The 22,421-nt window shown below is 47.7% G+C and overlaps 2 protein-coding genes across 7 annotated transcripts in view; both read right to left on the reverse strand.

The window, feature by feature from the left end:
* HCK (HCK proto-oncogene, Src family tyrosine kinase) overlaps positions 1-22,421 on the reverse strand; it is a 38,746-nt gene that overhangs the window by 6,196 nt on the left and 10,129 nt on the right. For 3 of the 6 annotated variants that reach the window (XR_003793192.1, XM_029220929.1, XM_029220927.1), the window contains 10 exons: positions 17,744-17,861; positions 15,107-15,149; positions 14,642-14,744; positions 13,719-13,817; positions 11,635-11,738; positions 8,892-9,041; positions 8,273-8,425; positions 6,429-6,608; positions 5,515-5,591; positions 689-842 (listed from right to left, as the gene is read on the reverse strand). Coding sequence is in view for 5 of the 6 variants with exons in the window: in XM_029220927.1 (XP_029076760.1) it covers positions 689-842; positions 5,515-5,591; positions 6,429-6,608; positions 8,273-8,425; positions 8,892-9,041; positions 11,635-11,738; positions 13,719-13,817; positions 14,642-14,744; positions 15,107-15,149; positions 17,744-17,861 (1,181 nt within the window). In the remaining variant the exon portion in view is untranslated. Of the gene's footprint in view, positions 1-688; positions 843-5,514; positions 5,592-6,428; positions 6,609-8,272; positions 8,426-8,891; positions 9,042-11,634; positions 11,739-13,718; positions 13,818-14,641; positions 14,745-15,106; positions 15,150-17,743; positions 17,862-18,295; positions 21,277-22,421 lie in introns of those variants that run through there. The other 3 variants (XM_029220931.1, XM_029220928.1, XM_029220930.1) reach the window with 2 other exon arrangements.
* The window catches only part of LOC114894372 (dynein heavy chain-like), an 825-nt gene continuing 646 nt past the window's right edge, over positions 22,243-22,421 (reverse strand). The window contains exon 1 of the mRNA XM_029220932.1: positions 22,243-22,421. This exon is cut by the window's right edge and continues 646 nt beyond it. Within this exon, the coding sequence (XP_029076765.1) occupies positions 22,324-22,421 (98 nt within the window). The 3' untranslated portion in view covers positions 22,243-22,323.

Raw genomic sequence — 22,421 nt, forward strand, 5'->3', positions numbered from 1 at the left:
TATAGGTCTTCGTGTCTGGCTTCTTTCACTTAACATGATGTTTTCAAAGTTTATCCATGTTTAGGGTATATTAGTACTTCATGCCTTTTTTTATGGCCAAATGATATTCCATTGTATGTCTATATCCCATTTTGTGTATCAGTTGATGGACATTTGGGCTGCTTCCACTTTGGGGCTCTTAAGAATATTGCTGCTGTCAACCTTCACATATGTGTTTGCCTGTTTCTGAATTTTATATAGATGCAACTATCCAGCATCTACTTTTTTGTCTGAGTTCTTTTATTTCGATATTATGCCGTGAGAGTCATCTACTTTTTTGCATGTGTCACTGGTTCGTAAGTTCTCATCGTTACATAATATTATATTCTGTGGATATACCCCAATTTAAATATCATTCTACTATTTGTGGACATTTAGATGCTTCCCAGTTTTTGTCGACTACACATAACGTTGCTCTTACCCTTAATTTCAACATGACTTGACTAACCCAATCTACAACTGATCACAGTCACTGGGGGAGACTCTGCAGACCAAGACACTATGTCCAGGAGTCCGTCCAGCTTAATAACTCACAGCTGATACTGGGACAGACTTTTGCATTTTTACCAATCACTTTCACGGGTCTTAACTCTCAACAGTCACGACCCACCCGAGTGGGCTTCACGGGGCCCTCGGCAGCATCCCCTACCTTCCCGAGCTGTGTACTCATTGTCCTCTATGATCCGCGCCAGGCCGAAGTCAGCAATCTTGCACACCAGGGACGCAGACACCAAGATGTTGGCGGCTCGGAGGTCTCGGTGGATATAGTTCCTCTGCTCGATGAAGGCCATGCCTTCTGCAATCTCCACCCAAAACAGAGACACCCTTACCCTCGGATCTGGCCCAGCCCAAGGTGGGTCTCATCCAAAAGCAGAAGAGAAATGTCCAAGTGTGAGAAGGCTGGAAAATACGTGCACCAGCTCCCTCTTTTTATGTGGGAGGGTCCTGGGCTCAGGTTGGCATTTCTCTGTCTACCCAGCCAGACTGGGGGGATCCTCAGGGCCTGGGCCAGTTTGGGGCTTCTCTAGAGCTGCAAGACCTCCCAAGAACGCTTTGAGGAAAAAGTGTTATTTCTCCAAGGACCTACACACACACAAACCAGTATACTTCGACGGGCTTTCATCCCCAACTCCACTTCTGGGAACAACCTAGGCTCACATAACATTCTGCTGTATCTCTTATGCCTCCTTCACCCCCAAGCCTGGGTAGGGAAAATTCCTTTATTCATTCAACAAATATCTACTGAGTGTCTCATGGGTGCCAGACATATTGCTTGAACAGGTGGGGAGCCAGGCAAGGTCCCTGCAGGTGGTAATAAGTACCATAAAGAAAGGACGAAGCAGGTAATAGGACACAAAGTGTAGAGGGCTGTTTTGGATTGGATGGTCAGGGAAGGCTGCTTTGATGAGGTGAAACTTTAGGAAAGATCTGAGTGATGATAAAAGTGTGTCAAGTAAGAGCATCACCATGAGCAAAGGTCCAGAAGTAGGAGTGAGCTTGGGTATTCATAGAACAGGTGGCTGAGCCGAAGTTGCCAGAGGGGAAGTTGGGGGAGTTGAGGTTGTTAGGGAGGCTGCTGATTGGGAAGAACCTTGTAGGTTAGGAGAGGCAGTTGGGTTGTATTCTAAGCATAAAGGGAAGAGAGAAGTCTTAGAGCAGGAGAGTGACACGGTCTGGTATATATTTTAATGTCATCATGGCTGCTGAATGCATAATGGACTGTGTGGAGGATTCTTTTTTTTGTTTTGAATTTTATTTTATTTATTTTTTTATACAGCAGGTTCTTATTAGTTATCCATTTTATACATATTAATGTATATATGTCAATCCCAACCTTGTGTGGAGGATTCTTATTCACAATGGGACCTTGGAAGCCTGACAGAAAGATGTGGGATTTTTCCTTAGAGACGTTTTCCACTTACAAGGGTTTGTGCATTAACCCTCAGAAACAGGCTTATGACTAACCCTCAGAAACTCAGAAAATAGCATTTATAGTTCATAAACTGGCCTTCAATGTCCTTGAGGCAGGCATTATCACCATTTCTGTTGTACAGGGGAGGGACACATTTTCTAGATCACACCACCAGGGAGATTCTGACTCAAACCTGTCTGTGGATTTCCACTCCCCATACCCCAAGCTGCCTCTAGTTACCCAGAACTCCAGTGCTCTGGAGAACTGCAGCTGGTGCAATCTGGTGAGATTATTTGGGGAGGCGGGACTTCTGACCAGACCAAACCGAGACACAAGCCTGTTCAAAGTCTGAGGCAAGTGGATGGTGCACTTGTGGAAAGTGGCCAGCAGGGAGCACCTGTGGCCATTGGAACTGAGGTCTGAGGCTCCAGGCTTTCCAACAAAGACGTGAGACTCTGATTTTGTTTGTGGTAAGGCAGAGTCCTGACCTGGGGGTGTGGAAAATTTATAAGGAGTTCCTCGACCAAACAGTTAACAACAGCTGTAACATTAACGGCGGACGTTGTAGCTTATTCATTAATCATAGATAATGCTTAACAAACTTAAATAGCATTTACTCTCTGCTTTGGGCGAGGTACTATTGATATCAGCACTATTCTACAGGTGAGAAAACTGAATCCTAGAGAAATAATTAACTGGCCCAAGTGGAGACCAGGACTGGAAATCTGACAGCCCTGCTCAGGGTCTGTGTCCATTACTCTACCTGAATGTTTGGCACAGAGCAGGCACTAATGCTGGTCGTTACCATTTTTCAGTACCCAGGGACAGACTCTCATGTTATGAATTTGCACATGAGCACATGAGCTCAGTGGGGCAGGTGGGACTAACCCCACTCAGGAGACAGCCGATGAGAAGGCTTAGGTGACTCCGGGGTTGGACCAGCTCAATTTGAGCCCCATATCTCTGTGATCTCCAAGCAAACTACTTTAACCCTCTGTGCCTCACTTTTCTTCTCTGTAAAATGGGGACAATAGAACCTTCTTCCAAGGGGTCGTGTGAGGATTAATACTCTAAGTCTACATCAGGGCTTAGAACAGAGTCTGGCATATAATTATTCACTTCAACAGTGGCTATAATGGTCCCTGTTGAGGAAAGTGGCCCTCAGAAAGGTTAAGCAATTTGCTCAAAGCTACACAGGCAGAGCTGGGGTCAATAGCAAAACTCTACGTGATTCCTAAGCCCATGTGTATATAGTGGTTCTTCTCAAGGATTTGTCAACTGAACAAATAGTGGATAGGTTGACTGGGTTCAGGGTTTGTCTACGAATTGGGGGTTGATGAGGTGGTGAGATTTCATGCCCACCAAGTGGGCTGCCATGATGTCAGGCGTTATTACTGGGTTTGCTTCTCAGAGTATCAGGGAATCACAGAACCCGCTGGAAGGGCCTGTAGGGATATCCCAGCTCAGGGCTCTTCAAACTGAATCCAATCGATACCTCAAGGTCATCCTGGGGTTGGAGGGACAAAATGAAGGCCACCTGCTTCAATCAGAGCAGCTCTGTTTTGATCTATTTTAAAGTATTCAGCTGCTCTACAAGAGTCATTTGACTAACCGAGTTATGGCTTAAAAAAAAAAAAAAGAAAAAGCTTTCAAACTTGAAAACCACAGAGATGGTCCAATTCCCTCATTTGACAAATAGAGAGACCAAGACCCAGAGTGGATCCGAGGCTCCACAGCCAGTTGGTGACAGGGCTGGGCAGCCTCCACTGACTGCGCCCACCTGCCTCTCTAGACTGGAAGTGAAGATCAGGCCACCACGTTGACTCCTTCCTGACCCTGGGCTCTGAGTCTACCTCTGCTCCTTGATGCACAAGGGCCTGGAACCTCTTTCCCTCCTGTGGTTTCTATTTTCCTGTCTGTGCCATGAGGAGAGTGGTCCTTGCCCCAGTCCGTGAACCTCCACCCAGCAAGGTTTCTGCCAGTTTGATGGTTATAATTTAGCAACAGGCCAGACTATTGTTTCCCCGGGGCAGCGCCCACTGAAGGGAAAATGCCAGGTCTTGATTTCTATAGGCTTCTGGCATTCCAGGCTCTGAAAGGTAAAGTCTTTTATTATACCTCTGCCCACCCCTCCCCATGATTTGCGTACTCAAATGAACTCTGCCTCAGGCATCTCCAGAAGGCCCAGCCCTAGGCCCAGGCGCCCCGTCTCCCTTAACACCTTCCAGGCTGCAAGCCACACCCCCTGCATTTTTGCCAGGCCCAGGCTCCAACTGACCAGGCTGAGCTCTTGTTTTGCCCTTTGGGCTTTGGCACAGGCTGCTTCTTCTGCCTAGAATACCCTTCCCTCTCCTCTTCATCTGCCTAACTTCTACTCATCCTTCAGGGCTCAGCCTAGAGACCGCTTCCTCTGAGAAGCCTTCTCAGATTGCTCCTGGGCTGGGCTAAGTGCTCCAGCCGTGTACTCCCATAGCAGACTTTTCCTCCCCTGTTTTCCCACAGATAGGAGAGAATGAGAGGCTAGAAGTAAAAAGCACTCAGGCTGGGGGTGAGAAGAGCTGTAGAAAGTGAAGGGAAGATGAGAAAGAAAATGGGGTTTTAAGAAGCGTTTGTGTGATTTATGGACATTTTAAATTTTGCTGGATACTGCATTCTTTTGGCACTGAGCCAGGACCACTTGGGTCCTGGCTCTCTAAGAGATTCAGTTGTTTAGTAAGTGTAACCCCTGGGAGGACAGCAATACTTTCCATTTTGTTCACTGCTGTATCCCCTAAAAGTAACATAGTAATTTAGGCAAGCTACTCCACCTCACTGGGCCTTAGTTTCCTCATCCGTACTTCACTTCATCTCTGTGCCTCAATTTCCTGTTCTGTAAAATGGAGTGACAATTACCTATCTGTGGCCAGACTATTACATCAGTGGCTTCCAGTGAACCATGCCTCCTGGGACTCACGGTGTAGCCCCTCCCACACTGACTGAGGGCTGGGCATGGGACTTGCTTTGGCCAAGGGGACATTAGTAAGCACGATGCAAGCGGAGCTTGCTCATTTACGGCTTGGTCCCTTAGAAGATTCCCTCTTGGAACCTCGCTGCCAGGATGTAAAGGAGCTCTGGTTGGCCTATTGAGTGACGTGGGGCCACTGGAGAGAGACTTGGAGGATGAGCCACCACCTCGGACATTCTAGCCCCAGGCAAGCTCTCAGCAGAATGCATCCACAAGAGGAACCTCAGTTTCACCACGTGGAGCAGAAAAACCACCCAGCCAACCCCAGTCAACCCCACAGAATCATGGGAAATAATACGTTGCTGTTTCAGGCTACTAAGCTTTGGAGTGGTTGGTTACAAAGGAATAGATAACAAAAATCTCACCCTAGAAGGTTGATGTGAGGACTACATGAGTTAGTACATAGAAGGCACATAGAAAAAGCATACTTTAATCCCGAGCACTCAATAAATGTTGGCTATTATTACTGTTATTACTATAGTATGTGATCAATAAACATTTGTTGAAGAGATAATTGCCTTCCTGTCCCCCTCCCCAGACTTCCCCATTAGACTCTCACCTGGGCTGAGAAGTCGATGAGTCTTGGCAATGGCTGCTTGCTGCCCTCTTCACTTTTCAGGAAGTCCAGCAGGCTGCCTGTGTCGGGGAGGGTGAAGCAACATTTACTACTCTCAGGACTTTAGCGTGTGGTTAAGATCGTTCATAGTAATGGATTTAAATAAAAGTATTTACCGCTCCTAGTGTTTGAGAAACAGAATTTGGGCGTTTGGAAAACGACTTTGTGATTGCCAGACTGGTCCCTTGACTGAGACAGCTTTCTGAGGCTGGATGACTGGGGGCATGGTTTTATAAGGTTGGCATAATTGTGTGTTTAGAAAATGATAAAAGCTTTGAGATTATGAATCACTCTAAATGGAGGTCATGTGAGATGTTTCTGTATATAGAGAAATGGGCAGGGATTGAAAATGATTGGGAAATGGTGGTCTAAAAAAAAATCCCTGAGACGTCCTGGATTGTGTGTAGGCAGGGTGGGGGCAGCCTGGAACAGAGGCTTTGTCAACTCTTAAGGTTGACAAAGGTCTTAGTGCTTTGAGTCTTTTTTCTGGAGCATTGGTCCAGTTAGGGAAGGTGGCTGATGGTGGGGGGTGGTTTAGGGAGTCACCCCAGGCTCTAGGGCTCACAGTGAACCCCTAGAAGCCTCTTCTCCTATCACCCAGAGGGATTCTGGCCCCACCCGCTCTCCCAGGGGCCCATGTGCTCCCCTTCTCCTGGCATCCCCCTAACATGATTTCACCCCTTCAAACAGGAGGGCGGGGTGGATGGATATGAAGATGATCAGTGAGCTCGTGTCAGAAGAGCTCCTGGCCAGACTGGGGAAATCTTGAAGGCAAGAACCTTGACAGAGTCACCTTTGACTCTGCAATTGACCCGGAGGAGCCACAGCCTGCATCCCCAGCTCCCAGCATGTGGCACCTTTGGCCATGAACTCTGTGATGATGTAGATGGGCTCCTCCGTGACCACAGCATGCAGCTTCACCAGCTTGTCGTGCTGCAGAGTTTTCATCAGGTTGGCTTCTGCCAGGAACGCGTCCACAGACATGCTCCCGGGCTTCATCGTCTTCACGGCCACCTTGGTGTGCTTGTTGTAGGTGGCTGGAGTGGAACAGGGAGCAGGAAAGGTGGTCAGGACCCACTGCTCTTTCGCCACAGTTCTGGAAGACCTGGGTGCAGACCTGCCTCCTCCAGGACGCCTTCCCTGCCCATCTCAGCCCTTAGAGAGAGAAGGGGAGACATGGGCTTTGGCCTTAGACAGATGTGGGTTGGAGGGCCGGTTTACCACTTCCTAGCTGTGTGCCCTTGGGCAAGTCACTCAACCTCTCTGAACTGTGGTTTCCTCATCTGCAAAGGCTCTTTCAGGGATTAAAGAATAACCTTAAAACATCACTCAGATTATGTCACTCACTCACACACGTACCTTTGTTTTGTCAGACATTCATACACATACTATCTTTGCTTAAAATGGTTTATTTAATCTTAACACTGCTCTCAAAATAAATACCAGTTTCATCATGGTCCATAAGGCCCTGCATGATCTGGCCTTGCCCACCTTGCCTCATCATCCACCAACACCCCCCTTACCTTTTGTGCACCAATCAGCCTGCGTATCATTCAGTCCCCCAAGCAGACAACTCCCTTTCCCACCACAGGGACTTTGCACATGCTGTTCCCTCACCTCACCCTACCCCTTCCCTGCTTCATCTTGTTGATCTTGTAAATCTCGTTGTTGCTTGTGTTTCCATGTTTGCCTTGGCTGCCAGGAAGCTCTAATCCAGAGTTGAGGTCTTCCTGTAGTAACAGTCTAAGGCCTCATATAATATTTTTTGTTTTCCAACCTCATCAGCCCAATCTGTCTTACCTTCCTCTCCATACTTTCTCTGCCACATTCTCTTATTCAGTGCCTGGCATACAGTAGGCTCTCAATAAATATAGTTAAAATACGTGGATTTTAACCTTATTTTTTTCTGGCTGAATTGTTTGCATATCTGTAAGTTGTCTTCACTCCCATTTGGAACGTGGTGGAGTATAAACACAATGGGGGGCACCAGGCACTGGGCCAGGCATCGTGTCTAACCCACAGTCCTGCAAAGCAGGCTTTGCTATTTTTAGGTTGTTAGAGGCAGGACAGCAGGGGTGGAATATGACTTTTTGGTGCTCCACAATGCCCTAGCATGGCGCTGGGCACACGGCAGGTGCTCAGAACAGCTTGTTCCTCAGCTGCCAACACTGAACTCACCTGGAAATCTCCAGTTATACTTACCCATTCTTTTTTTTTTTTTTTTTTTTTTTTTTTGCCACGCTGCATGGCATGTGGGATCTTCGTTCCCCAACCGGGGATCGAAACCCGTACCCCCTGCATTGGAAGCACAGAGTCTTAACCACTGGATCACCAGGGAAGTCCTATATTCTTTCCCATTCTTAATTTTCATCATCCTAAGAGATGTTCAGGTTATCTCAACACCCAACTAATACACTGTCCCAGCTCCATGTGAGGGAGCAGATTCCTCATCTAGGACTCCTGCTTCCCAGAACAAAGTGTTTGACCCCAACAGGCCTGGCCTCAAAGGCAAATCAGTGTTTGCATGGCAGGACAATTTGGTATGCTATCAGAGAGGAACTGAAGAATTGCTCCTTTATGGTTATTATTCAAATCTCCCCTCTGCCCTGGGTGGCATTCCCACTTTGCCTCAGGCTGTTCCTGAAAGCAAGGACCTCCCTCTCCCCTCCTTCCCCTCCCCACTCTGGCCCTGGGTCCTTACCCATCCAGACTTCCCCGAACTGCCCAGCTCCAAGTTTCTTCTCCAGCCTGAGGGACTCCCGGGGGATCTCCCAGGCATCTTTCTCCCAAGGCTTCTGGGGTTTGGAGGACATGCAGGGCACTGTCAGCTTCTGGCAGAGTCCGTCGCTCCCCTCTGGAATAGAGCCCCTGATCAGCTGAGGGCAGCCAGCTCCAGGCCAGCCACAGGCTTCCCCTTGGGGGCTGCCCCACCTGGTCCACTGTATCTGGCCCATGTTTCAAAGGGTTGTGCCTATCAGGGACATCCCCAAGAGAACAGAGCATGATGAGATGCCACCTCCGCCCTCGCGCTCAAAAGGCCTTCAGGAGAATCCGAAGCAACTATTTGTCTGGGGAGGAAGCGTCATCAGGCCTCAGAGGCTGCAGTGCACGCTTGGCCCGGATTCCTGGGAGACAGGCCCACCCACTTGAGCCCCCGGTTGGAAGGCAGCCCCAGTAGAACTTACTCTTTTTTTGTTTGTTTGGCTGTGTCCCACGGCATGTGGGATCTTAGTTTCCTGATCAGGGATTGAACCTGCACCCCCTGTATTAAAAGCGCGGAGTCTTAACCACTGGATCGCCGGGGAACTCCCAGGACTCACTCTTGTAGTGGGCCACCAGCTCCTGCAGGCTGCTGAAGGTGCTCCGGGGGGAGATGTAGAAGCCCCCATTGTCCAGGGTCCGGATCTTATAATGTTTCACTGTGTCCCCGTGCTGCGGGTCGTAGTCTCGCACGGACAAAGAGTAGCTCCCTGCGTGGGCCAGAGAGAAACCCCTCAGGAGTGGACTCTCGGAGGCCTGCCACCTTGTGTCAGCAACCTGACACTCTGTAAGGCCACTACTGGCACCGTCCCGGCACCTGCTCAGTGGAGTACAGGGTAGGAGTGGGCTGTGGGGTCAGGCTTCCTGGGTGCTTGTCAGGCTGCTCCGTGTCCAGCTGTGAGACCTTGGACAAGTGACCATGTCACTTCTCTGGGCCTCAGTTTCCTCATCTGTAAAATGGGATTGGTCATACCTCCTCACCCCATCACATTGCCTGACGGTTAAAAGAGGTAACGCTTGTACTCAGGATGTAAACGCTCATTAAATGTTGGCTGTCATCATCTTTATTAGTATCTCTTTTTCTTCCTGTCGTCTGTCTGTCTGTCTATCTATCTATCTATCTATCATCACAAAAGCCAAGATACCACACCAGTTCGGTAGAAACGCTATTTAGAAACAAACAAGCAAAAAGATAAAACAAACACAAAAATATCCAGTTCAATTACTACAGTATAAACATCGAAATGTAAGTGTAAACATTAAATGCTGTGGCAGGCTGAGTAACAGCTCCCAAGATGTCCGTGTTCTAATCCCTGACACCTGTGCATATATTCCCTTACATGGTAAAAGGGGTTTTGCAGATGTGATTCAGTTAAGGATCTGGAGATAGGGAAATCATCCTGGATCATCCAGGTAGGCCCAGTGTAATCACAAGGGTCCTTATAAGAGGAAGTAAGAAGGCCAAAGTAGGATATATGAAGATGGAAAGTTGAGGTTGGAGAGATGTGAGAAAGGGGCTATGAGGCAAGGAATGCTGGTGGCCTCTAGAAGCTGAAAAAGGCAAAGAAACAGATTCTTTTGTGAAGCCTCCAGAAGGGACCAGTCCTGCGGACGCTTTAACTTGAGCCCAGTGAGACTGATTTCAGAATTCCGACCCCCAGAACTGTAACGTCATAAATTCATCTCGCTTTAAGCCACTAAGCTTGTGGTAATTTGTTACAACAGCAATAGGAACCTAATACACATGGCATCGCATAGACCAGAAACACACACGTCTTTCAGTCCACGGCCACGGTTCTGCCATTTGTGAGCTGAGTGTCCTTGGGCAAGTTATTAGCCTCTCTGTCTCTCAGTTTTCTCTACCACAGTAGCACCATGTCATAGGATTTGGGGGAGGTTTAAACTGTTGCATGAATAACAGTTGATCATACATGCTAGCCACTAAGAACCTTGTCTGAATAAAAAATGAATGAAAGAAAAAATGAATGAATAGGAATAATATTCATTATAATGAATTATAGTTATATGTATTATGATAAATGATATTATTCACTATAGTGAATGAATAACCCCACAAGGTAGAGGTTCTTTATCACCACAATTTTATAGATGAGGAGACTGAGGTCCAGGGAGGTGAAGTAACTCACCCACAGTCACACAGCTTGTAAGTAGCAGAGCTGGGAGTCAAACCCAGGCAGCAGGCTCTGGGACCCCCAATCTTAGCCAGTCAAGGTGAGGCTGGTTTGGCCGATGCTGGGTGAGGAGAAGCAGAATCCAAGAAGAAGCAGGATAGGATTTGGGGCACTTGCGCTGCAAGTTTTATTAACTCGGCGAACCTGCCTATGCCTCCACCTCTGAGGGCTGTGACAGTGGCCCAAGCTCACCTTCCTGCCCCGTAGGTCTGCCCCTGTGTGCAGGATGGCCCAGCGGGAGAAGAGAAGCCGAGGGCTGTGTATGGCTTTACCTTTTTGTCCGTTTCTTTTCCTCTGGGGGCTGAAAAGGGGCTTGTTGGGTGGGAGGAAATAAAGCCTAAATATTCACTGACCCAAAACACTGATTTTGAGTGGTGTTCTAGCTACATTCAGGCTTCCCCAGTTCAGATACCTAGGGAGTGAGTAGAAGGTCACACAGATGCCTTCGATTGTTGGCCCCAAAACTGTTTGCCCAGGGTACTGTGAGGTCACACTTTACGCAATTTACTGATTTCTTTGAACCAAGCAGTCTTTAGACTAAACACCGTAGTAAAGGTCCACTCTGTGTGTGAAATCCGAAATCACGAGACTCCTACTTACATTCATTCCTTTGGGAAAACTGGCCTCAGTTGATGTCAGTTTGAGTTACGCACTGTTTTGGGGCACTGCTCTTGCCTCCTGTGCGATGACCCGGCACAAAGCCACCCTCACAGCACAGAAATTTCAGGAAGCAGGCCTCCAACATCAAAACTTCCAAATACCTCAAAGCAGCTATTTTAAGCAGGGTCCCAGCGAAGGCCCTCCTTTGGGAGGAGGCCACCCATTTTCGTATGGAGGGAAGAGTCAGGTCTAGGGACAAGATATATTTTGATGGATATTTAAAAGAATACAAGCAGGATGTTGTTTTTAGGGGCGGTCACTGCCTCCTACTTCCATTGGCCTAAGCCGGCAGCTCTGGGGGCTGAGAAGGCCCAAACTTGAGCAAAGGGCAGGAGGAAGCTTGGAAGCCGCAGTGGGCTGGTGAGTTGTTCAGGCCCCCATTCCCCAGGGCATTCCCCCGTGGGGTAGGGGTGGGTGGGCAGAGACACAGGGCTGGGAGGGCCTGCATCACCTTTGGTGGTCTCGCTGTCCCGCATCATGAAGGAGCCCAGCACATTGCCAGGGGCCAGGAGTTGGCGCTCTGCATCCTTCCGGCTGATGCCCTTGAAGAACCACCTGGAGGGGAGGGGGGTGCAGCGTGTGAACCCGTGGCGGACAATCCTGGCTGGCTCTCAGCGCTCTTGCCCGGCACCAGGATTCTGAGGGCCAGGCTTCCTGCGGGATCAATTTTACTCAGATTCTTTTGGGGAAAACAACCATTCTTTTAATATTTTAACATTAAAACAGACATTTTACCAACCTGGTGAATCCAGTTTGCTGAAGCTGAAACTTACGCAATTTGGGGAGCTTTCTTCAAGAAAAGTAACACAGCGTTACAAATACAAAATGCTCGTGGTCATTCCAGCACCACCCAATGGGAGGGATAAGGTGATGAACAGAAAGACTGGGTGGAAAAATAACAGCAGTCTTAACCAACTGTGGTCAAAAATCTTACTTTTTCAAATTTCACAAGAACATTTGACCATCTTTTCAGGGTCTTGGAGGCCCATGTGAGTGAGGGCTGAGCTTTGTTACTGCCACAGTTCATCCTCCTCTGTGGATATAGAGTGAATATAAAGTCGGCATGCATTTCTAAGATAAAAGATGAGATTTCAAATGATTTTATACTTGGGACCATATCCTTGGACCTTTTCTTCATACTCCCTGGATGTTTGGGATCTTGGGTGGAAAAATTCAAGCAGCAGCAAACAAACCCGTTCCCTGAGGAGTAGTTCATGTGCTGTGATGGAAAAACCTCAGACCAGAGGTCAGCTGGCCTTGACCCTGACACAAATCTGCTGTGTGATTTTGAGCACGTCGCTTTCCCTCTTTGGACTTCTGTTTCCTCTGCTATCAACTGGGGAGACAGACAGCTGACATTCCTCAAGTTCTTGTTACCCACCCAACAACTCTGTGGAATCATTGCCTTTATTATCCCCACTTTATAGATGAGGAAACTGAGGAACAGAGAAAGCAAGTAACTTGCCTGGCGTCATATAGCTAGGAAGTGGTGGGGGCAGGATTCAAAGCCAGGCAGTCTAACTCCAGAGCCCAAGGTCTTAGTCACCATTCTACACCTCCTACTTGCCTTCTTTGCTCTCATTTGGTAAAGTAATTCATGCCATGGTAAAATGTTCAAGCAATGTTAAAGGGTACAGAGTAAGAGCTATCTCCCCGGCAATTCCATCCCTAGGAAGTTATCCCACCGATCTTGCACAGGAGGAAGTGACATATACGCAAGGAGATTCACCGCAGCACAAGACTGGAAGCAGCTTAAGTGACCGCTGGCAGGGGATAGTGGGGCATCTACGTGACAGACACTGCAGCTGTGAAAAGGAGGATACTGTAGGTGCTGCACGGAAGAGCTGAACAAAAGGAGTAGAACAGTGTGCGTTCAATCTGCCACTTGTGTAAAACGGAGGGAGATATATGTATTTTCTTAATCAAGTATAAAGCATTTGGGAGGACGTACAAGAGACTGGTTGCTTCTGGAAGGGAAGTAGCTGGGTGGGGATAGGGTGGGAGGAACACTTTTCACTCTTTATCCTAGGTCCTTCTGCACCATTTGCATTTTAAAACATTTGAAAATATTGCCTATTTCAAGGCAGATGAGGAAATAAGATCTCATCCCACGCTGATTCCAGTGCCCCAGCTGCCCTCCCCAGAGGCAGCCTCTGTGAGCAGTTTCTTGATGCAGACACAAGAACCCAGGAGTGTAAGACTCACATAGGTATTTAGGTCAGTGGTTCTCAAGGTGCGGGAGGCAGACGGCAAACCCGTGAACAACCAAGGAAACAAGATCATTTTTGCTAGTGAGAAGTGCCTAGAAGGGAGTAAAATGGGTTTCCATGAGAGAGAGAGAATCTCAGAGGGGAACCTGCTTGAGACCGGGAAGGCCTCTCTGAGACTGGAAAGATGAGAAGGAGCCAGCCAGGCAAAGAGCCCTAGGAAGAGTGTGCCAGGCAGGGGAGACAGTGAGTGCAAAGGCCCTGAGGCAGGAGCAAGGCTGGCTCTGTTCATGCTTCCTTCTGGAGGGCGGGGAAATAGAATGCTCACTCTTCTGTCTCCAGAGAGTTGACTCGGGCAACGTAGTTGCTTGGGATGTAGCCCTCTTTCCGGGTAGCCAGGGATCGTGCTCTCCACCACTCCCCAGATCTGAGGGACAGGAAGAAGCAAAGGGGTCAGAGGGCAGGAGGACCACTCCTGGTCCTCTTGGGCCCCCCAGCCTTGGCCTGGAACACCCCCAACACCAGGAAGCCGGTAGGGTGAAGGGCAGGGCCACTACTGTCTCCGCTCCCAGTCTTCACCCCGTTAAGGTAAATACCTTTACAACAATCCCCACTGTGCCTCTGAAGGTCCGCCCAGAGCTAGAATCAAGCCCTGTACCTGCATTCAGAGTCCTAGGTTTGTGGCCTCACTCTTATTCCCTGGACTTGTGGCCTTGGCCTTATTAGCCATATGTAAGGTGGGGCCCTATGCCCACGGCAGACTCACAGTGGCTCGTTGGGGCTGAGAGCCAGAAGGAGTGGGCTCAGGAGTCTGACCAAGCATAACCACTCCCATCCTTGGGCCCCAGGACATACTAGACACTACATCCACTGATGGTGAAGATGGTAGGAGATTGGAGGTAGCAAGCTCAGAGACCCATGGATTTCTGAATGCAAAGTCACCTCAGCAGGGTCTGGTCCATAGGTAAGGCTGCAGCTTAATCATAGGAGTCCAAGGAAGGCTTCCCTGAGAAAGCACTTTCTACTGTCCATCTTTGCCTGGATGTGCCGTTAGCAAGTATGCAAGCCCCTTTACTGTGGCTGTAAGCCAGGTTAACAGCAAACTCTTCTTCCTTTATTACGATCAGGTTCTCATCAGTCATTTACACCCTAGTGTAATATAGTTTATCAGGTCCTTTACTGAAGCACAAGAGAGCAAAACTGAGTATTGGAGATAGGTATGTCTTAGAGGGGAGTGGAATGGGGACTCACTCTTCCAGGACCACCATCTGGTCCCCCTTCTGGAAACTGAGGTCTTCATGGTGAATGGCCTCGTAATCATACAAGGCAACCACAATGATCTCCTCAGAACCTGCTGGGAAGAGAGACATGTGGGATGGTGAGGCTTTATCTGAGCACACCCACAGTCCTGGGTGTTTCCCACCCCAACACCTGGCACCCAGCCCTGGACCCCTTGATGTGTCTGTCTCGTGATATAAGTAAGCATCTTGCCATGCCAGCTGCGATTCTTGAGTTTAAAGCTAACGGAGTTTTGTTCATGTTATGAAACAACGTTATAGAAAAACAATAGCTTGTACTAAGTACTTTGGGGGAAATTTATGGGATTTTCAAGAGTGGTTTTGACTGTTTGGGATTTTTGCCTCAAGCTCTGACTGAGAACCTAACCGAATCCGCTACATAACATGACTCCACTACACGTGCTTGCCAGCTACTTACCCTCTGTGGACCCTGGTGGGGTGCCGTTGCTACTGTCAGGCCACTGTGGGGAAGAAATGGGAGAAGGGGATGAATCCGATAGTGTGTGTGTAGCCATGGAAGGTCTGTGTCAAAAAGGATATCCCAGCCCCGTGAGTCATGGGAGGAGGCCCAGAGAGGGCTGGGAAGTGCCCAAGGTAACACAGCACATTAGGGGCACAGCCAGCACAAGGATGCAGGTCTCTTGGGTTGTAGGCTCTGCCTTCAGCCTTGGACATACTGGGGGACGTACTTGTGCCTTCCCCTCGACATACAGTGAGGGGCTTGGTCCAGATCAGTGTTTTCCAAGCTATGTTTGAACAAACCCTAGGTCTACCAACGTGGCCCATGAGTAAAGGCTCCGCTATGTATGTGAAACAACGTAAGCGTCTGTCCAAAGGGGAACTGGTTCCTACGCTGTGGTGCTCTAAGTGGCCCTCATAAAAGGGAGGCCGCCTCATCCCTGACACAACGAGGCCTCAAAGATATATTGTTGAGTAAACAAAGCTAGTTCTTCAGAACGGTAAATATGATACACTGGTATAAAACACACTGAAACATCCTAAACACTTTCTGTGGACACACACTGTACACATGTGAGTGTAAATTCATGGAAAAAGGTTTGCAAGGTTCCATGCCAAACTGACAACAGCTGATACCTCTGAGGTAGGGTGTGGTATTTCTAGGGAGGGGGGGCATTGGTCAGCAGAGACTGTAGCTTTCACTGAAATCTGTGATTTTTATTTTCAAGGAGAATGAATTTGTGTGTTACACACATAAGTAAACATTAATTTAAAGAAATAGGTTTGGGAAACACTAAGAAGTGTATCCTTTTTGGGGAGAGTCACAAAGCCCATTACAAAGATTTATAAAGGCTCTGAGTCCTACAGGGAAGGACTGTTTGGCCCAGTGTTTTGCAAACTGATATGACCTGGGAACCCTTTCTCAGTTACTAACTTACTGCTGAACCAGTGCTCTGAATGAGGGGAACAGTGAATGGCTGATAATAGCGTCCCTTAAACCTGATGCTCAGAGAGAACAGCCAGAAACTGGGGGGAGAAAATCCTCTGCTTCCCGCTGCTGACAAGCCAGAAGGCCTCAGAGAACCTGAGAACCTGGAGCCCTGGCCACAGAAAGGGCCCCGGGACATGCAGGCCAGGTGAGAAGCAGACCTGGGAGTGACTTAGGGTTTAGGATGTCAGCTCAGGATCTCGTGTAACCTCAGGCTGTATTAATAGATGTCAAGTGTCAGAAGGAAGGAGGTGAATATTCCAGGCTTCTCCCATTTCCATGTGTTTGAGGCAGGACTAAGGGGCAGGTATGTGATCCAGGAGTAAGGGTTATGGGGTAATATGCCTCCCTTCAATACAAGGAAGAATCTTCTAAGGGGCACCAGGAAAGAGTGCACCCCTGCCTCTGCAGGCAGCGAGCAGAGGCTGTCCTTCCCGGACAGCCTCAGGTAAGGGCATGGACGAAAGGATCCTATAGGACAGTGAACCTAGCCTTGAGTTTAGGAAGACCCAGCTCTGCTGCTTCCCAGCGGTATGAGCCCAGGGGAGCCATTTAACCTCTTTGAGCCTCAGTCAGCCTGGCTGTAAAGTAAAGTAACTCCAGCCTCAGTTTTTGGTGAGGATTAATGAACAGAAATACCTCACTCCAGTGCCCGGAACATAGTAGGTTTTCAAAGAACAGTAATGATTATTACAACTGTTATTGCTGCTCTTAGTACTGTTGTCCCTTTACTAGTATGATTATTGTAATCACTACTATTGCTACTGCTACGGCTCTTCTGACTATCACAACTACCATTACTAGTGGGGCTACTTCTATGGCAACTACTGCTCCCAGGACCCCCACTATTGCCACCATGACTACTGTTCCTGTCACTAGCATTTGGCTCTGTTACTCTTGTTCCTACCCCTGCACTGCCCAAGTTTCAATCCTTACAACCAGGTGGTCTTCAGCAAGTTATTTAATCTCTCTGTGTCTCATCTGTAAAATGGGTATAATACAAATTGTGGCCTACAAGAGCACTATTGTGAGGATTAAAGGTGTTAATAACAGTAATGCACTTAAGGTAGGGCTTGGTTCATCGTAAGCTCTGTAGAAGTGTAAGAGAAGTAAGCAAATAACCTCTGCTAGTATTGCCACTTCTCTCACTTACTCTTTCTGCTTTTGTTCCTACTGCTATTGCTGTTATATTCCCACTAGTATTGTTGTTACTGTTATTGCTACCATTGTTATTACAGTTACTGCCATGATGCTGATACTGTCATCATTCCTGTCATTACTTCAACTGCTGTTGTCACTAACCTGCTCACTCATTACTCTCAGTACTGCTTATGGTACTTCCTAGGTGTGAGGCCGGCCATGTCCCCTGGGACCTGGTCACCCAGGCTGATGGGCCAAGGCCTGGGCAGTGGGACAAGGGGCAGTGACATCCCTGCCCTGGGTGCTTGGTGCAGGTGTATCCTGGGGAGTCAGGGAGCTGCTGGCGACCGGTAAGTTCCATTTCACCCCAGACTCACCCTGCTCGCCCTTGGGAAAACAGGAAGCGGTGAGGGCAGGTTGGGGCAGCCCCCGGGCTGCCGCCGGTCTCCCCTTTCTTCTCCAACTCACCCGCTTGCCCGAGGATGTGGGATCCGGCACATACAAAGCGCTGTGTGGGCTGGTGTTGGGCTCCGTTTTTGAGACCTTGCCTCCATCCCGGAGGAACTTGGACTTCACACACCCCATCCTGTGGTAGAGAGAAGGGAGATGAGCCCCGCTTGCTCTGAGCCCCACACGGGGGAGTCTTTGATGCTGGGCTCTAGACCCCGTGTTCCCAGGCTGGCACCCTGTCACCTTCCCTGTCTCCCCTCCCCCTCTCTGCCCCCCTCACCCCACCCTGGCCACGTGGAGCTCACTCTGCCCTTGTCATCTCTGGGCTTCCCCACACCACGTCTGGCCCGCCCCCACACAGAGCTGACAAGCTGTCGTAGTCATGCTAACAAGGACCCCTGCGATGGGGAGTTTATTCAGAGAATAAATCGTGATGATCATTGAAATTCAACAGGCGGAGCCTCGGAGCAGAGTGGGGGGGGCGGTGGTGGTGTGGGAGCTGCCAGCTCTGGGGTCAGAAAGCCTGAGCTGACGCTTGACCCCTCCCTCCCCAACTAGCAGCTCACTTACCATGCCCCTGCTCCCCAGTCTCAGTTCCTCAGCAGCAAAGTGGGGATAATAATACGACCTCCTCGCCGGGCGTTGGGAGGACGAGAAAGCACGTGGGTGGGGAAATACTCAATACAGAGTCAGGCTCAGAGCAAATGGTGAAGTAAAACTATACTCTCATTATATAACGTCAACAGTTTATATAAACTAAGGATCAGGTCACATAATGTGGCTCAAACAATCAAGGTCATCATATTCCTCATATCATTTTCTAGTTGCCTTCTAACAGCTTCCTTCCTTCTTCCCTCCCTCCCCCGACCCCTTTTTCTTTTTTCTTCCTTCCCTTCTTTCTCTCATGGATTTATTTGGTCATTCAACCATTCATTTACTCAGCAAACATTTACTGAGCACTCTTCTAAACCATGATTAAGACAAGCAAGTTCATGCCCTTACGGAGCTCACTCTGGAGGTGGATGGGAGACACAGACGATAAACAGGTAACAAATAAATAACAAGATAAATTCAGTTAGTGAAAAGTGTGAGGATGATAAAAGAGGATGTGATCAGGAACAGCTATGCGGGGCCTCTTTACACAGGGCAGTTGGGGAAGGCCTCTCTCAGGAGGTGATATTGGACCTGGGGCCTGACTGACACAAAGGAGCCAGTTACGTAACACTCTGAGGGAACAGTGTTCCAGGCAGAGGGAACAGCAAGTGCAAAGGAATGTGACTGAAGAGAATCAGGCACTGAAAGGAGGCCAGTGTGACTGGAGATCACAGGCAGCAGAGAGAGGATAGCATGTGACAAGGATGCCCCATGTTGTGAGGAGTTTGGATTTGATTCTAAGGATGATGGGAAACCATGGCAAGTTTCAAGCAGAAGGATGACGGGGTTCAGTGTGTACTTTAAATAATCCCACTGGCTGCCCGGTGGAGTATGGACTTTAGTGAGCAGGGCAGGGAGCCCTGTCCACTGCAGGAGTCCAGGCTTGAGATGCTGGTGGCCTGGCCCGGGGTGGTGGCTATTGAGGAGGGGGTAAGAAGTGGACAGATTCGGGGGACATTTTGGAGGTAGAGCTGACAGACTTTGCTGGTGGATTAATCAAATTTAAAGACACTTAAAGAAAACACTTTTACCTGATCAGAGTCAAAACTTAATTGTTAAAGTGGCAGAAACTTTTTCTTTCTTTTCTCAAAATGTGCACATGTATTTGCTGAGAAGATAGGCTGTGAGCAGCCACATAAGGAAGTAACTGTCTTCCTCATCTCTACACAATCACAATTTTCTTCTAAAGCAGTTAGAACTCAGTTATACTTATCTTGTTAAAATAAACATGTGTTCGTGGCTTAAGAAATAACCCCAAATTCCTAGGTTAACGAGAGGTTTTTTTTTTTTTTTAAGATTCTTTTTATTTACAAGGATGTTTTCTGTCTGTCCTGGTGGGAACTGGGAACAGTTTACCACATCAAGACTTGAGCGGTTTTTGCTTCATTCGCCTTTTGCGAATAAAGTAAGGAACTAATCCAGACTCCTGGAGTGCTAGATCATTATTTTGAAAAATTATTGCAATGAATCTGTGCTTTATAATGTACTTGTATGCATTGAAAACAAAAACCAATACCTCTCTGACTTGTGATAAATATGGTTTACAATTGTGGGAAATAAAACAGCATATTGTGTGGTTCTGTATGACATAAAATTATATTACATTTCATATATTTTGATTAACTTAAGGGTGTTCTGGGAAGAGCATAGCTGCGTGAGGTACAGCCGCTCCCTCCACCTCTCTGAGTACCTATTTGGTATGCCTTACATCATCAAGTTACATATTCAGCGTGGCCACAGGGTCTTGAGGGATGGGTCTCCCCAGGCATGAACATGCATGATCCATGGATGGTGGAGTTCTACCTCCCGGGGTGGCTGCAATCACAGATGAGTTGAGAAGCGTAAAGGTGTCTGCCATACAATAAGCGCGACAGAAATGTTAACCATAACCATTTCCGTTCCCTAGCAGATGTGGCACTGCCCTGGAGCATAAAGCAAGCACTGTTTGCAAGTCCTTTGGCCTGCAAGTGTAGAGATACCACAATACTCTAGAAGTTAACTTTTTAAAATAGGGAATTCCCGTTAGTTCAATTTTTGCACAATAAAGTTTTTTTTTTTTTTTCAGTGATGAACTGGCAGGAGTCAAATTTGCATAAAATGTGATTTCCCCCTAAGCCAAGAGAACCATTCTACTGCCTGGTCTGGAGTGGCCTCAGAAATGCTTATTTTCATGACCACTAGACCTAGCAATGTAACGTGAGCCACATATATAATTAAAAATTTTCTACAGCCATATTTTTTCAAAGTAAAAAGAAACAAGGGAATTAATTTTAAGATGTATTTATTTCTCCCAATATGTCAAAATTATTAACATGTAATCAATATAAAATTATCATTGAGATGCTTTACATATATATATTTTTTTCATGCCGAGTCTTCACATCCCAGGGTGTGTTTTACACATACAGCACATCTCAGCTAGGGCTTGCGGTGTTTCACGTGCTCAAGACCTGTCTGTGGCTCAAGCTACTATACTCAGCAGTGCAGACACAGAAAGTTTCCATCTCTGCAGCACAGCAGAGGCTGGTCTTGTTCATGTCTGTGTCCCTCAGCACTTAGCTCAGTGCCTCCCTGGCACACGGTAGGAGCATAATGCACCGTTAGTGAGTAAATACATGCCCAGAGCCCACACTTTATGTGGTCAGGCCAAAGTAAAAGCATCAGGACCTGGTTCCTGCTCCAGTTGGGATGGGAAGACTGGACATACAGAACTGCCTTCCCAAGAAGCTGTTAGGGATTGTCAAGGACAGTCAGAGCCATGCAAAGACTGCTAAAATACTTACTGAGTGAGAAAAGCAAACTGCAGAACATATACAATATCAAGCCATTTTGTAAAACGAATATATATCCGGGTTATGCCACTAACATGTGTATGTTAGTTTGTTCATAGGAAAAACAACCTGTTCATAATAATTGAGCAGCAGGATAATGAGTTGGGTTTTGAAGAATGGGAAGGATTTCAATAAAGATTGGGGGAAACTCAAGAATGTTCCAAAGAAGCACTGACTTTCAAAAAGGATTTGAGGGAGCTTATAATATTAAACCATATACAGAGCACTTCAAGACTCAAAAAGGGTTATGCTACACCATTTAGAAAGGAAAGATTATTGAACCAGAAGCCTAGGGTGCTACTGCTACTGCCATTGAGTACTAGATTTATCTCTGAGTTTCCTAGCAGCCAAGATAAAAATGGCAATTTGTACATTGTTAACATAAAATCCCAGGAAGCATGGCAATTTACTGAGAGAAACAAATATTTTTTGAGCACTAAATTCAAAAGAGAATTTATTATGTGGATCATCCTATAAAGGTCACTGGAGAACACAATGAACACCGATTGGCAGCAAAGTCTGCTATATGTTGACAATAGTCCCCAAATACATGATGCTGATGTTTGGGTGGGTTTGGAAACCATGGGATGGGGGTGGGGAGAGGGCGAGGGAAGAGGTTTATATATCCCAGGGCTTCTCTGCAGAGTGGGGGCTGCACAGTTGCTTGAACTAAGTTAGAAATGTAAGAGTGCCTGGCTACTCAGAGTGTGGCCAGCACGAAGACCAGCAGCATCTTCGTACGGGAGGCGTTAGAAATGCAATCTCAGGCCCCACCTCCCAAAGCGGAATGTGTGTTTTAACAAGGCTCAGGTGATTCACGTGATCATTCTAATTGAGAACCGGGCAGAGTGAACATTTTTTGCTCTTGCTTCCTCAGCATCCATCCCTTTTCTGATAACAGTGCCTGGATATTTCTTGGGCACCCAGCTTCTCCCACTCAATGGGGTTTCAGGGGGCTACCCCACCCTTGCCTTCAGGGATTGACAACTTGATACAGGCCCAGCCCATTAGAGAATTCCATGTTCCCCGACAACCAATGGTGCTTGGTTCAGTTATAGGTATGTATGTGATCCTAGACGAGGCAGAGTCTGCCCTGGGGTTTTGCTGGAAAAATTAGGGAAAAGGCACTCTCTTTCCATAAGCATTGATGTGGATGTGAATGTAGATGTAGGTATAGATGTGGACGTCGATGTAGATATGAATGTGGATGT

This window comes from Monodon monoceros, unplaced genomic scaffold, assembly GCF_005190385.1.
Source record: "Monodon monoceros isolate NGI ecotype Baffin Bay Population unplaced genomic scaffold, NGI_Narwhal_1 Super_Scaffold_13, whole genome shotgun sequence".
Taxonomy (NCBI): Eukaryota; Metazoa; Chordata; class Mammalia; order Artiodactyla; family Monodontidae; genus Monodon; species Monodon monoceros.